Source organism: Brachycentrus maculatus, unplaced genomic scaffold (genome assembly GCF_059751285.1).
Source record: "Brachycentrus maculatus isolate JH-2025_06_01 unplaced genomic scaffold, ASM5975128v1 h1tg000297l, whole genome shotgun sequence".
In the NCBI taxonomy this organism is placed as follows: domain Eukaryota; kingdom Metazoa; phylum Arthropoda; class Insecta; order Trichoptera; family Brachycentridae; genus Brachycentrus; species Brachycentrus maculatus.
Window position 1 is genome coordinate 517,203 of NW_028281048.1, and position 17,136 is coordinate 534,338.

At 31.9% G+C, this 17,136-nt stretch overlaps 1 protein-coding gene across 1 annotated transcript in view; it reads left to right on the top strand.

The window, feature by feature from the left end:
• LOC148304922 (putative pre-mRNA-splicing factor ATP-dependent RNA helicase mog-1) overlaps positions 1-17,136 on the top strand; it is a 113,057-nt gene that overhangs the window by 73,571 nt on the left and 22,350 nt on the right. Inside the window, exons 12-13 of the mRNA XM_088267472.1 lie at positions 10,908-11,087; positions 13,011-13,094. Coding sequence (XP_088123598.1) covers positions 10,908-11,087; positions 13,011-13,094 — 264 coding nt within the window. The remainder of the gene's footprint in view (positions 1-10,907; positions 11,088-13,010; positions 13,095-17,136) is intronic.

Genomic DNA, 17,136 nt, shown 5'->3' on the forward strand with positions numbered 1-17,136 from the left:
CATAAAGTTGAATTTACTTTTAAAACCACATAAATATGACATTTCAAACTACTTAGTGTATTTATTTAGCGAGTGTTTTTGCCTAGAATTTTCACTCATGAATTACATGAAATTATAGTAACTTTAAACATAAAGTGTAAATCCACTCACGAGTAGGCATAGGCTATGAAACTTGTAGGCATAGGCTATGAAAGTTGAAGCCTGAGTAGGGTCATGATAAGCGGTGTTGCATAAGCCGTAGCTAGATTTCAGAGTCCCTTGGACGTTAGGTTATTAAAAAAAATTACTTAGTGTATTTTTCCTGTTTATAGAACGTTGAAAACTTTATAATACTGTATCCTTGATTCAAAATTGCATATTTTCGAGTTAATGTTTTTTGCCACTATAGCCACGATGTACTCTTAACAGAAACGGCAAACTTTTTACATGTACATATATCTGAATTTACGCACACGTTATATTCTGTAGGTGTACATGGTACTGCATTATTAATTTATTACTTATTATTTTTTAACATCTCATCAAAGATGAAGAAGAATATGGAAGTCTGGGCATTTAAGGGGCTGACGACCGTCATAGGCTGGTTTAAGTGATCACTTTACACACGTGTAACATTCACCAATTCTACCTATTATTGACAACCACACTACTCAAATTCTTGGAAGTTCTATATATATGAACCAATTTAGAAACCTTGTTCTTGAATCACTAGAACTTCACTAGAGACATCTATTGGTGAGATGTAAAGAAGCTTTTTAGTAAGCAGAAACTCTTATATTAGTATGTGAGGTCCGAAATATAATATAATATGAAAATAACTCCTGTAATTGGAGATAATCCAGATTTTGTGAACAAGTAATTGGACACACTCAAAATGTTGTAAATTTATTACTTTATTTATGCATAATTATGATCTGTTTCCTATGTTTTATCTTGAATAAATTCTGTAAATTTTGGGTTAGTTCTACTTGGGTAACTGATAATAATTTTCTTTTCCTTTTTTCTCCAACAAAAATTTATAATTTTCTTCAAACTGATATAAAGGCAGTAATAAGCGTGTTTCACTATAATACGTCTCTAAATACTAGTTTTAATTGCCATGCACTGTATTTCAATTTCCATATAGTTTTATGTCCTTGCAAGATTTCTTATATAAACTATGTTTTATCTTCTTGATGCGAATCTTTGCTCATTTAGGTCACCGTATGAATAATATGATATATGATACTATGTGCGAGATTATCTAACAGCTACGTCATAGTAAGTAAATTAGTAGGTAAGGTGTTTATCGACTGATTTTTAACATGACGTTAAAAGATCCAATTTCGAAACATTGTTCTTGAATCATTAGAACTTCACTAGAGACATCTATTGGTGAGATGAAAATAAACTTTTTACTGAGCAGAAACTCTTTTATTAGTATGTGTGGTCCGAATCGTGGATCATAATCTCATACATGAGAATCGCCAGAAAATATCATTTTCGTTTTTATTATTTTAACTTATAATTTGACCAATTAATTTATGGAATTCCATATAAATAAGAATGGAATTCCATTCTTATTTATGTTGCGTAATACCATTCGACCTACCTGAACAGATTGCATTATTTACTTGATCAGGTACACGCTAGCCTTCAACGTTCGCATCGCGTTCGACGATTGTGCTACGGTACAAAAACTCTTCGTTGCTGGTGAAGTACGCGAAGGAAGGCCAAGTTTGAGGCCATTTGAGGTATTCGGCCAATGGCACGAGCGGTTGATACTTTGGTGTATTGTAACATTATATTTTATTGACGCATCGGAATGCTCTCCCGCGGCCACGGACTGGATATGGGTGCATTGATACTGGTGTGACTAACGCCCCATATTTTTATACCATTTTTTCTTTGTCGTTAAAAATCATCGTATTTTCAATACCTTCTAATGATATTCTTATCTTACCTTGTAACGATATTATTTGAAGAAATAAAATGACTTTGTTTTTTGAGCCACTCACTTAACTTAACTTATAATTATTTTTTTTCTTAATTAAAAAAAGAGAAATATTTGTGTTTTTATTATTTACACAAATATTTTAATTTCATAGTATTTCTATGAGCTTAAGCGGCTCATTATTAGAAATAGGAATCAAATTGTGGTTGAGTGGGTTCGAACCGAGAAACTCTGATTTAAGAGTCCGCGACACAAGCCACGGGACCACAAACCGACACTATTTTAATTTCTCCAAAAAAAAAATAAATTATATACTTTTAAAAACAACGTCATGTGTTTTATAAAAAAAAAACATGTATGTATTTACAGTGAAGAATTAGATATATCAAAATAATTACGTAATTATTCGTCCTCAAAAATGACGAGTGAAGTATTTTTAGACGAGGTCTCAGTTCATCACTTCATGAATAAAAATGACTATTGGAAACGTTCCAAAATTCGTAGACGAAAATCATTACTTTTGTGCAAAATCGATTTATGTTTTTTGCCTTTTTCATTATTATCAAACCTTAAAATTTTCAGATTTTTATTTACTTTACTAGAAATTGAATTGCCCATTGACTACCATACTTTTATTATGAGGAATTTAGGTTTTTCATCCCTTAACTTTTGAGGATTTTCAGAAATATCAATTTATAACAGGTGTATCTATCTTAATTTAATATATTATACTTGTTATATTTGTGATAACACTATAGTAATAAAATAAATTCAATTATATCACTAAAAAAATGGAATATGCTCGTATATGTTGCTCGACAAACTGAAACGGATGTATCGTTTTACTTATATAATTTAACACATATGTAACAGTGAAAATAAAAACTTGAACACTTATCCTGACCAAAAAACATCAGGTATTATTGAAAAATATCATTCAAATCTGAAATGTTCGCTTTTTAGCGACGATATTATCTATCTTTAATTAATGTTTTACTTAGTAAATACCACTTTTTCTTAAAATCTACTGTGATACGTGTTTCGATGCATTCCGCTTCATTTTTAAACACCGTAGATACTATATACCTATACATACATGTTTATTAATTTTTAGAAGATTTATAAAAAAAAATTAAACAACACGAGTACTTTGAGTCCAATACTATAAAACGTATTTTATTTAATTTTTTTTAACTTGATTTTTATAAATTTCTGAACACGTGGCTTACGAAGCCATATTGTTACGATGTTAAACTTTTTCTGTGTGAGTTTTTGTGACAGAAGTATTCGTTCAATATATTGTGATAAAAATTCAGAATAAGTATATACAAACTTACTTATTCAAGTTTTTTTCTGAATACGTGTTTTTGGCTTTCGGCCACCCGCCGTGCGCCCTAAATCTCAAATGTGCCCGACAATGCCTCTTCCGAAACACGGGAGACATTGTTGCGTTCGGTAAAATGCGAAAATATACCATTGTTCTTTTTGTTGATCCGTTTTATAAATTCCTCGCTAATAAAGTGATCCCGTTCGGCGCCTAAGTCCATTATTTCCCGCCACTGGCGTCTCTTTGCAGACTCATCTCACATGACTGGTACTATTTTGGGTGAACGGATCGCCTTGTGACGTCCACTGTACGTGGCTACGTCAGCGACTCCACACCCACTCGTAAATTATTTAAACTGTACGGATTAGTCGATTTACAATCCTGGCCTATATTTGTACTAATTTATGCCTCAAATCTTTAGTCATTTTTTCTGACTCACCACTCTTTAAAACATCTAATAAAACAAATTTGTCAATTTTATATTTTTCTTATTCTCAATGTTATTAATATTTAAAGCATTTACCACACTTTGTGGTTAGTCATTTTTACTTATTTATTTTTTTACAAAAATGTTAATAATATTAGTATATAACCACTCACCGAGATTTTTATGTCTACCGGTTTCGAGACGTACCCGTCTCTTCGCCAGGACTATCACTAACACAGCATGCAAACAATACCACCCTTCACCACTATAGCACCATTTATACACTCAAAACTTCAAAAAAATGTCTAACACATGCGATTTTTGGTATTTTATATTTTTATATTTTTCTTTTTTACGTATCCAATTTTTTTTCTCAAATTTTGGAATTTGCTCCACTTAGGAGATATTTATATCATGATTGTTTTACAATGATTAAAGAAAACACTTGTTTTTTTCCACTTGACTTTTATTTTAGACTACATGTTTCAGAAGTTAAACTTCCATCATTCAGGTCTGTATAATAACTCATAGTTACTATACAGACCTGAATGATGGAAGTTTAACTTCTGAAACATGTAGTCTAAAACAAAACTCAAGTGGTAAAAAACAAGTGTTTTCTTTAATCATTGTAACATGTCTTACCACAAAGTTAATGCCGAAACAATAAATAAAATATGATTTTTTTTTTATTCATATCTCAACATATGTAAAGAAGACTATGGAAATCTTGGAAATTTATTACGACCTGTCGCAAGCTGCTTCAAGTGATCAATATTATACATTCACCTTTCTACCAATGATCGACAACCACACTTCTCAAATTTGGAAACTATGGATATGCTTTGATTGAAAAATCTTACTTCTTCGGCGACATCTATAGGTGAAATAAGTTTTTTTTTATGTATACAAGAGTGAATGTTACACGTGCATAAAGTGATCATTTAAATATGCCCTTGACAGACCGTAACTCCTGTAAATCTCCAGACTTTCTTATTCTTCTTGATAAATGTATTGTATCAATAAAAATCTTGATTGTCAATTTCAGATTATTATGTTATGTATTCCATAATATGAATTATATCTGTGTTTAAATATGTACGATATTGAGGTACGTAAATGTAAAATTTGGTGTAAAAATATTAGATATTAAGACGTCATAGTTTTTTGGGTCCCCCTTCGTACAATAATTATGCTAAATTATCCTGGTGTAGTATATTTACTTATAAATCAATTAAAAATACCACTTAATTATTCTATGTTATTTTTTAATCATGGAATGTTTGTGCACCATGTTTTTTTATGGTGTCTGGTTTCTTGATCATAGTTAATTTATTATCTGCCAATATGAAAATAGTGGTTTTATGCTTTTATTTTATTTTAAGGATGTATTAAAAAAATAGGGTATAATTTATATCAAGCCGTTGAATTGGACCACCTTTTTAACTCATTCTTAATATGTAATTTATACATGAAACGTGGGCGTTATTTTTGTTAATGAATAATCCTGTGACATTTTCAATATGGACTAGCTTGGTTAAAAGGCCTATTTTTCGCTTATGGTGTACGAAGGCCAGCACCAAAGTTATGCAAAAAATTAACATATATATATGAATATTTTCCACGTCCTTTTAGCGTGGTTGGGTAGAAACACCATTTTTGGACAGTTTATGAACTGTTTCTTTTTATTCACCGCCAAACAATTTTCAATTGATTGTATTATAATCTTACATAAATGTTTCAGTTAAAATACTATTTTGGTATACATTGGAGCTCTGGTACAAACCCTAATGTATGGAAGTGAAGCATGAAGTTGGCTAAAAACGGATGAAAGTAGTCTGAATTCAGTCGAAATACGATCTCTCGACAGCATGATAGATATTCAAATGTTGAAATAAGAAAAAAATGCAAGGTCGAGATAAGTATTATCGTGAAAATAAGAAAGGTTTTTTTGAGATGGTTTTTACATGTAAAACGAATATGTGAGAAAAGAACTATAAACAAAATGATGAGTTGAATGTGGTTAGAAAATATGGTAGAGGTAGTTCGAGTAAGACGTGGTCAAGTAGGTCAAATCTGCGGGTATATAAGAGGAGATGCTTGGGTGTGCAAGAGGCGAAGAATGTTTGCAAAGACAGGGTGGTGTGGCATTCTATTTTCTCTGCCTACCCCTGGGTAGAAGCGGCGACACTAATAAAAGCCAATTAATTAATTCTACATAGATGTTGTGAATACTTTGTTGTATATTAAGAGAGAAAAGAGAAGACAGGGTGGATATGTGTGAGTGTATATGAGGGTGTGTTTTATCAATGTGTAATAGGTGGAAAATGTAAGTTTATTAAAATAATAAAGTAAAACACCAATATTAAAAGTATTATACTATTATTTGGAAATTTTCGCTAACCGTTAAACTAGATTTAAGATAATAGGCCATTTCTTACGCAATAATTTTACAAGGCGAGTCATTTCAAATGGAATTTTACGTTATCTGATACAGCAAAACTTCATCGTCCTTTAAAAAATCACAAGTTCTCCGTATCCGTTTTTGGGTAGATGTCCAATGATTTTTTTTCCTACCAACCCTATTCAGTAAATATTTTGGTGCATGTACCGATGCAATCATTCTTATCGTAAATGATGTGCGGCCACGACATCTGCAACCTTTAAATGTCACCGATAAATTGCGAGCCTTAATAAATGTTTTACTTGCCGTTTAATTTGTGGAGAATACCATTAAATATTGGCGTGTTTGCGTTCGAGCTATTCCGAAACGGCACGCAGGGTTATGTATCGCCTACCAGAAACCAGGAAGTTGCGAAATAAATCAATTCGCTTTATATACTTTCCACAATATTGCTACCCGGACCATCCATTCATCCTTCAATGAAGTAAATAAATCTTTGATTGCAATAACCAGACTCAAGTCTGGCGGTCACTCGTGGTCCTAGCTATTTCAAATATCGCAAATATTTAGCAAATCTACAGAGCCATTGAGGATCAGAGCGTTATCCATAGTTTATGTATTAATTTTTAAATCAAACACAGATTTTTTAAGACTACTAAGTTGTATTTTATTAAAAACACATAAAAATTAATATTGTAACAATTGTTTCGCCTAGTTATGGCATTTTCAAACGAATGTGAAGATTAAATGGACTGACGGTCCTTATGTAGTGTCCTAGGTACTTAAGTAATAACTGGGCGAAACAATCGTCACAATACTAATTTTTATGTGTTTTTTTAATAAAATACAACTTAGTAGACTCAAAAAATCTGTATTTGATTTAAACATTAATACATACATTAAAAGGGAATTCTACAAATTAAACGCCAAATCAATAAAAAAGTTAGCCATAGTATTACTATTGATAAATAATAATAAAAATAACAACTTTTTTAGTAATTTGTGTAAGCTTTTTATTTAGCTGAGACTCTTATTTAAAACTATGCAAGATTTTCCCCGAAAGAAGTCATATACTTAAAAACGCCTGAAAACAAGATTTTCAATTTTTACGAAGCTAATATTTAACCAGTTATTTTATTTGCAACATTTAATAAATGTTTTCAGACGTCTCCTAGTATGTGAAATAATTCGGAAAGAATCTTGCACATGTTTATATTTTCTCTGCTAAATATAAACCATAAATGCTACCGAAAACTCTCACATGTCTGATCTTGTGAAAGTTTTCGGATAAAAAGGGTCAGTAATAGTAGAAGTATTTATTCAATATATATGTATACTACTATTTAACTTAAATTTCATATTTTAACTGCTTAATTAATATCATTGCTTTTTACTTTTTACAATCTTGATCATTTTTATAAATAAAATAGCATTTACATTTTGGTAAGACATGTTGAAATTATTAAAGAAAATACTTGTTTTTTTTACCTTTTGAGTATATTTAAGACAACTAGTTTCGAAAACTAGTTGTCTTAAATAAACTCAAGTGGTAAAAAAACTAGTGTTTTCTTTAATAATTTCGATAAAATTGCACTCTGTACTAAAGTTGTTTTTTATACACATATATCATACAATAAAGTCAATACATATGTCACGTAATAAAATTTTCGTGATGTTTTTTGTAAAAGAATTATTCATATTAAAATTAGTATTTATTTTTAAAAATAATGCGTATTATTTTGACCTTCATCTCGCTCGTAACATTGGTTTTATTGAACTTCAGCCACCGACACCTCGTCACATTAAAATAACACAACAATAAATTCCATTGTCGCTTTGTATGCAAATTTTATTTTATTTATAAACACCGAAATCTTTAAATTACCATATGAAATATTTTTAGGAAAACAGGCAAATAATATTATTGTTTTCTTGGATCTATAATTTCTTTAGTAGACTTTGTTGAATATTATATTATTTATTTGACAATGTATGTATTCTAAAAATGTGTATCTCACATCTTTTTTCATATTAATACAATTACGTAGATTAATTAAATGTGTCGGATTGTGGATTGTGGATTCTCGGATTGTCGGTTTCTCGGTTCGAATCCACTCTGCCATAATTTGATACCTGTTACTAATATTGAGCCGCTTAGGCTCACAGAAATAGTATGAAATTGAAGTATTTTTGTAAGTATTAAAAACACACATATTTCTCTTTTATAAATGAATAAAATATTCACAGTAAAAATCCTCCGAAGATCGCCGTACAAATAAAAAAACTATAGAAATAAAATTGTAAATGTTCGTTTGTTCGACATCTCAAATCTCCCAAATTTATTCGCCGATTGCCTAAAAGTTTATCTCGACGCTGCATTCATTGATTTTGAATAGAAATGTAACTGGCAATAAAAAATATTTTTACTGATATGGCAGCCCCATCTATTGAACGTTACAGCAACACACATAATACTAATCATTGCTAATGGCGGGCAGTGTGCTACTTGACAGTGCTGGTACTTTCAATATGGTGCGTCCATTTCATGATGGTTTTCTTCTACTTATTATATCGTAAGTATACTGGCAAAAAACTTTGACTCTAAAATCCCTGTTTTTTAAAGCTTTTAGTCTGAATATAATACCCGTTATAAAACTTTAAGTGGAATTTACTTTCAAAACCACATACTTATATATGACATTCCAGACTACTTAGTGTATTTTGCCAGTTTATAGAACGTTGAGAGCATTATAATATGCACTTTTAAGTCAAAATTGCATATTTTTGAGTTAACGTTTTTCGCCAGCACACCCATGATAGAAATGTAACTGGCAATAAAAATGAATTTTACTGAAATGGCAGCCCCATCTATTGAACGTTACAGCAACACACGTAATACTAATCATTGCTAATGGCGGGCAGTGTGCTACTTGACAGTGCTGGTACTTTCAATATGGTGCGTCCACTTCATGATGGTTTTCTTCTACTTATTATATCGTAAGTATACTGGCAAAAAATGTTAACTCTAAAATCCCTGTTTTTTAAAGCTTTTAGTCTGAATAAAATACCCGTTATTAAACTTTAAGTGGAATTTACTTTTAAAACCACATACTTATTTATGACATTCCAGACTACTTAGTGTATTTTGCCAGTTTAAAGAACGTTGAGAACATTATAATATGCACATTTAAGTCAAAATTGCATATTTTTGAGTTAACGTTTTTTGCCAGCACACCCATGATATGTTTTAATTAAAGAATCGGGCAAATTAATACTGCATCGTTCTACTATGTTCTGATTTTCCTTTCTTCAGTCATTCTATTTCTACCGTGAAAAGATGCTGAATTCACGAAATTAGACATTTTCCAGACTTGACGCATTGTATAAATATTATTTTTACATTTTCTGAAGCCCACTACAAGTATGTTCTGGAATGAACCTCTCTAATTTTACTTGATTTGCAAGATTATAATTATAAGCCTCACACGCAATGATTGATTTCAATTACCACGTTGCTGAGCGAGAAAATAACGCCTTTGTAGACCGACTACCCCCACACTTTATTATTACCTACGATGGAATATGTAATATAATATGTTTCTACGCCAATAGTTATTAAAAAAAAAAAATTAAAAAAAAAAAAAAAAAAAACCTTTTCCGCACCCCAATGGTGCATAGGGCACTGCTTCATATAAACGCAGTGTTATCTTGATCGTTTACACATGAAGGAAAGGTGATCAGCCCTCCGCTTCAGGTACCAGTCCAGGGTAATATTGAATAAATATTACAGTGAAAAAATCACTTATATTTATTTGACCCCCCCTGGGAATCGAACCCGGGACCTCCAGAACGGTAGCCGAGCGTGCTGACCATTACACTACGGAGGCGGAAACAATAGTTATTACTTGCATAAAATATATGTGTCGCGTACTTTCAAAATCCGCCAGATCCATTTTTATAAGATTTTATAATGAGTACTCTATCGGAATGCCAATTGTGGGTTTTATTGTTTAAAATATTTGTATATTTGAAAACCCCGCTAAAAAATACTTAAAAATAGCGTTGTAGTTCAAATTCCGCTATATTCATGGAACTTGCCTTCTGACCCATATCGGTATCATAAACATTAAGATGAAGTCAATATTGGTTTGTGTCTCGTGTTATTTTTAATAGTGAAAAATTCTAAATAAAGGGGAAAATTCTTTATTTCAAAATATTTTATCTAAAGATAGACAAATCTTTGAAACATAAATTTTACCCAGATAATTTTGTATTTTTTGTAAAATCGACTTACATGGATCTGGCGGCATGTTTTACGGGAGTCAACGTTATATGTATTCGCCTCATAAATTCGACTTATGACCCCAATGTATGGAAGTGAAACATGGAGTTGGCAAAAGAAGGATGAAAGTAGATTGAATGCAGCCGAAATGCGATCTCTCAGAAGAATGTGCTATAAAACGATGTATGATAGATGTTCGAATAGTGAAATAAAGAAGGAATACAAAGCTGAGACAAGCATTATTGATAAAATGAAGAAAGGTGTGTTGAGATGGTTTGGATATGTGGAACGTACGAGTGAGGGAAGAACCGTTAAACAAATTTATGAGGCGAATAATATTGTAATGTGTATAAATGTATGTATATACCAAACATATATAACATAAATATAACTTATGTGACTTCTTAAGGGAACCCTCTAAAGGCGATGACCCATCGAATAAAAACCAATGTCCTGTTGAAACTGATTTTCCTCGTGACCATGTATGGTGCGCTCGATGTGGTTTTATTAATGTTGTTTTCAAATCCTTTTGTGCAGGTTGTTGCGCGGCGCCACGACCTCCGGCTGATCGTCACGTCGGCCACCATGGACTCGACCAAGTTCTCGTCCTTCTTCGGCAACGTTCCCACCTTCACGATCCCCGGCAGGACCTTTCCAGTCGAGACATTCTTCAGCAAGAACGTCTGCGAGGACTACGTCGACGGAGCTGTCAAGCAGGTGCGATATAAGAAAAATATAGGGAAAACCACATAGTGACTTCCACGTGTCGGTACGATTTTCGACTTATTTGAAGACATGGCTGATTGTAGCGCCATCAATTGAGAAATTGGTGATTTATTTATTTAGTGTAATGGTTAGCACGCTCGGCTACCGTACTGGAAGTTCCGAGTTCGATTTCCAGGGGGAGTCAAATAAATACAAGTTTTTTAATTAATGTTTTACTTAGTAAATACCACTATTTATTAGAATCTACTGTGACACGTGTTTCTAATGCATTCCGCATAATTTTCACACCGTATTGTGTTTCATATGGTGTTTAAAAATGATGCGAAATGCATCGAAACACGTGTCACAGTAGATTATTAGAAATAGTGGTATTTACTAAGTAAAACATTAATTAAAAATGGATAGATTTTACCACAAAGTGACTGCCGAATCAATTAATGAAATTAAATACAAGTTATTTTTTTACTTTATATTTATTCAATATCACCCTAGACTGGTGGTACCTGAAGCGGAGGGCTGATCACCTTTCCTTCATGTGTTAACGATCAAGATAACACTGCGTTTAGATGATGCAGCACCCTATGCACCATCGAGTGCAGATAAGGGTTTGAAGGAGAAGAATTTAGCTTGTTCCGTATAAAGTGATCGCTTAAGCCAGCCTCGGGATGCTCAGACAACCATCTTTTCTCATATAAAGGGGAACGATAGATGTTTCATGTCAGGTTGAGACACTAATAAAATCATATACTTAAAAAAATAACATTTATTGTTTATTTGCGCTCAATTAGGTCATTTTTCAAAAAATAGGTTATTTTATTCCATGTATTAAATTTAATGTGCTTTCATATACGTATACCATTTGGTGTACACAATGCTGAAATCCATGTTTCAGAACTCGTGAGATTTTGACCAAACACTCAATCACTTTTCTTGAATGTTTTTCGCAGATACTTTGTGGCACATTTTATAAACTTTATAAAATAAAACTACTTTATTTTATTCACTTTTTATTGGTACACTTTTTCCAACCGGTTTCGACAAGAACCTTGTCATCCTCAAGGTTCATGTACAAAAACTTCCACACACTCTGTACAAATTTAGGATTTTTTAAAATCATATTTTCATATGATGTACGGAGTGTGTGGAAGTTTTTGGTATCGTAAGGGAAGGGTTATTAATTATAACCTAACTATGAGTATTTCAGTGTTTTAGAATTAGTTCATAAACCCTGAGGATGACAAGCTTTTTGTGGAAACCGGTTGGAAAAATTGTACCAATAAAAAGTGGTTAAAACAAAGTTGTTATATTTTATCAAGTTTACTCAATCACTGTTTTTCCCCACCCACCCTACTCACCTAACTCGCTCTTTCTGACTTCTTTTTGTTCACCAATCTATAAAAAATATTTGGAAGGAAGAATATTTGACACGATTCCTAGGATTAAGGCGAAAGGTCTAAATGACATCACAAAAGAAGCGTTCCAAAACTGTTTGCAAAAGTAGAAAAACCGATGGGATAAGTGTGTGTATCTGGGAGGTGAATACTTTGAATATCACCCAAACATATAACTCTTAATAAAGTACAAAGTAATGTACAAAAATACCAAAAAACACAAGTAAAAAGTTTTATTTTATGATGCCAGTCTACGTACAAATTGAACAGCCCTCCTTTTAATTTAATTTAAGCATTTTAATTATATTCGTGTGAAATGAATATCACATACAAAGTATATCTTCCAAAAACTGAAGCTGCCAGCATTTCTTGACATCACGGTGTGATCGACCTAATTAGCGTTTCGACGACTCTCACGGTGTCCAAAAGATTAATCCTCTGTATCTTACACATTTGCTCATTTCTTGGTGAGTTTGTTGCTGTCTTAATCCCGATAGTCACATGGTATCATATATTTTTTCAGGCATTACAAATACATCTGCAGCCGGGGGAAGGTGACATGCTTATCTTTATGCCGGGACAGGAGGACATCGAAGTGACGTGCGATGTGAGTAATTGTCGTTTACATTGTCCATACAACCTTTTATTTACCCTTAGCTTGTCATTCTGAGGATGGGTAAATTGATACGACAGCTGATTACAACAATATTACCGAACCGAACTATCATTATGTCAGCACACAATACACGTCATTTATTCTCTATGAATTTCAAGGGGTTTTTTCGTCCCTCGTAATATAATTTTGTTGTATAATATTTTTAATGAAGAAATTCTATCTAAATATATATATATATATATATATATATATATATATATATATATATATATATATATATATATATATATATATATATATATATATATATATATATATATATATATATATATATATATATATATATATATATATATATATATATATATATATATATATATATATATATATATATATATATATATATATATATATATATATATATATATATATATATATATATATATATATATATATATATATATATATATATATATATATATATATATATATATATATATATATATATATATATATATATATATATATATATATATATATATATATATATATATATATATATATATATATATATATATATATATATATATATATATATATATATATATGTGTGTGTGTGTGTGTGTACACTAGCTGAAGCTGAGCTGTACTTCAGTCTGGTTGAATTGAAAATAAAGGAAAATATATAATATGCATTTCTAATATGTTTAATTTCACAATGCAGTGAAATTTTAATTTTATACAAGCATTTAAGTATTAAAAATCCATTATTTTTTCTGAGATCCGATCTTTTTTTTAACTATTTATCCTATAACAGTGATTGGCAAACTTATTAGCCAAATATGCACAACAAATAAAACAATTCTTAAGAACCAATTCTAGTACTCATATGTTCATGCTTGAAAAATTGTTCGCATGAATACGTAGAGTCGAAGAGCGTTAGGGCGTTTGTGCATTACACGGAATTGTGCTTTTGTCCATCTTTCTTCTGATCGGTGCTCTTGATCGGTGCGTGAACACATTGCGCGTAAATTCGATCACGCTTAACTGTCGTAGTCGTTTTTTGTATACGATACAATGATGAATAATTTATTTTTATTTACAATATAAATGTACATCATTTTTCAATGATGTATTATTATGTCATGCCCATATATTTTCAAGCGTATATTTACTTAATTTTATCGACTTTTTTTATAGCCAGACATTTTAACATATTAAAGATCAAAGGTGGAGGTCACCGATTTCCCTTCAAGGGCGTGGTGTCCTTCGAAGTCACGACATAGTATTGACAAAATACAGGTAAACCTCGTTTTACGCCAGTACTCTGTTCCGAGAGACATCGGCGTAAAATGAACACAAATATAATGGACGATATAAGGTTAGGTTCCGTGTCAAAATTCTTAAAAACAATCTAACATGTTTATTTGATTGTTTAATACAAAACCTATACATTTTCTAAATAAATAGTGAATGTTTTTAACAAATAAAATTTAAATACATTTACAAAATTACCAATCTCTTGATGTAATTTATGATTTAAAAAAAAAAATAATTAATTCACCAGTTCGTCGGCACGGAATTAATTTCTCACGCTTAAAAAAAAGCATCCAATTTCATTTGCTTTGTTATTGCTTCCTTTCTTGCAAGCATATAGCATAGGGCTAGCGACAGCTATGACGCTTCTTTTAACATTTTCGCTTCGATCAAAATCCCATCTCACTGAACTCATCTGTTAACCTTTCTAAAGAAGAAAAGATACGAGTTAAATCAGCCGTTTTTAGGGTTTTCCCATCATTTTCTTTCTCATCCTTCTTTTCTTATTCGGGATTTTCTGATTGAGGGTGATCTAATGATGAGAGTGATGCTAACTCACGGCTCGCACCAACCGGCGTTATTGCGAATCGGCGTAATTCGAACAGTCGCAAAACGAAGGCTACCTGTAAATGAAAATGGAAAACGTTTAATGACAAACTGTTTATATTAAATTAGCCAAGTTTTATTCGGAAATCACGAAACACGAAGGAGGAACCATCGCCGAAAATTTCATTATGAAATAACGTCTATAAATTTTCCTTCGGTACATGGTACGAGCGAGTTTTGTTATTTACTTTTCGTAAGGTTATTAACTTCGTAACTAAAATCGATAACCTTTATGCAAAAATGCGAAACGAACCTCCCATAGCGGCGTGTCTAAAAATAACCCGGCCTTATCGATCCTAACTAACTAACTGACCATCGCGCCGCTTCGCCGCAGGGGTGGGCAGAGAGGATAGAACGCCGCACCACTCTGTCTTTGTAAACATTCGTCGCCTCTTCCACATTCATGCATCTCCTCATGCATGCCCGCCGATCATTCCGACTCCTGATCTGACCACGCACAGGTATTTGAAATACTTCAATCATACCAAATTTTACTCGGTCTTCCTCTGCGTTCCAAGCATTCACTATCCTTTCTATATATCACTCTTTTCATCCAAGAAAACGTGCTTCCTTAAACCGTACATCGTTATCGACCCAACCGATCATTTGTACCATTTTGCAAAAAATATGTTTAGTTTAAATTTGTAAACTTTGAACGCGATTTTAAATTTGTTTTTTAACAGTGTACTGAGCCTTTTATGGGCTCAATCGCTTGTTTCCACGGTAATGAGTGGTAAATAGAACGACACGCTGTGCTGTTGATAAGCAGATGCCGATTGTCGCCAGTGTATATAAATAAATAATTATGTTTACTTTTACAATGTATAGGGTACCCCGAAACGCTGTACCTATGTATGAAAAAAAATTCTACGACAGGTTGTTTAATTTCCTTTAAATATCTAATTACAATTGTTTTAATTAATTCATCATGTATCTTTCTTTATTCCATACATTAAGGTAAGCTGTGTTAGCATATATTGTTGGTTCAAATGGTATGTATTATACATTATATTTGATACCTTGAGTATTTTACCCCAAAAAAAACTTTTTATAAGTTATATTATTATTAAAATTATTAAAACACACAATGAAAATAATGTCTGTATTCTTAAAAAATGATAATACTAATGACAGTATACTAAAAGTGAAAATAAATTAAAGTAAAGATATTAATACATAAATTCACTCACGCACACACACACACACACAAGCACACACGCACACACCACACACACACACACACACACACACACACACACACACACACACACACACACACACACACACACACACACACACACACACACACACACACACACACACACACACACACACACACACACACACACACACACACACACACACACACACACACACACACACACACACACACACACACACACACACACACACACACACACACACACACACACACACACACACACACACACACACACACACACACACACACACACACACACACACACACACACACACACACACACACAATACATGAATATACAATAATTATATCTCAACAAAGGAAAGACTGGGTATTTACAAGGCTTACGACTTGTCATAGGCTGGTCTTAAGTAATATATACTCGTAGTATACAGCCGATAAAAGCAGTAAACTAGTTTTAACATTGTCAATGATATAAATAATAAATAAATAAATAATTTATATTATGCCTCGGTGATTTAGTTAATAATACAATACTTTTTAAAATACGTAATAAACAAACAAATTATGACCGAAGTTATCCATCTATGGCAGTTAAATATGTTTTGACAAGAACCTTGTCATCACCAGGGTGAACTGATGATAGCAAGGTTCTTGTCGTAACCGGTTTTTAAGAAATGTAACAAAAAAAAGTGGTTATGTTTTATTTTATAAAGTTTATAAAATGTGCCACAAATTATATGCGAAAATTATTCATGAAAGTAAATATGTATACATTTGTTCTTCTTTTCGCGATTTCGAATGTCTATAAGTTTCATTATTAAAAATGGTATTTTCTGACGTTTCTCATGTGAGTGATTATAATCCAGGATTCGGATCTCACATACTAATATAAGAGTTTCCGCTTAGTAAAAAGCTTCTTTACAT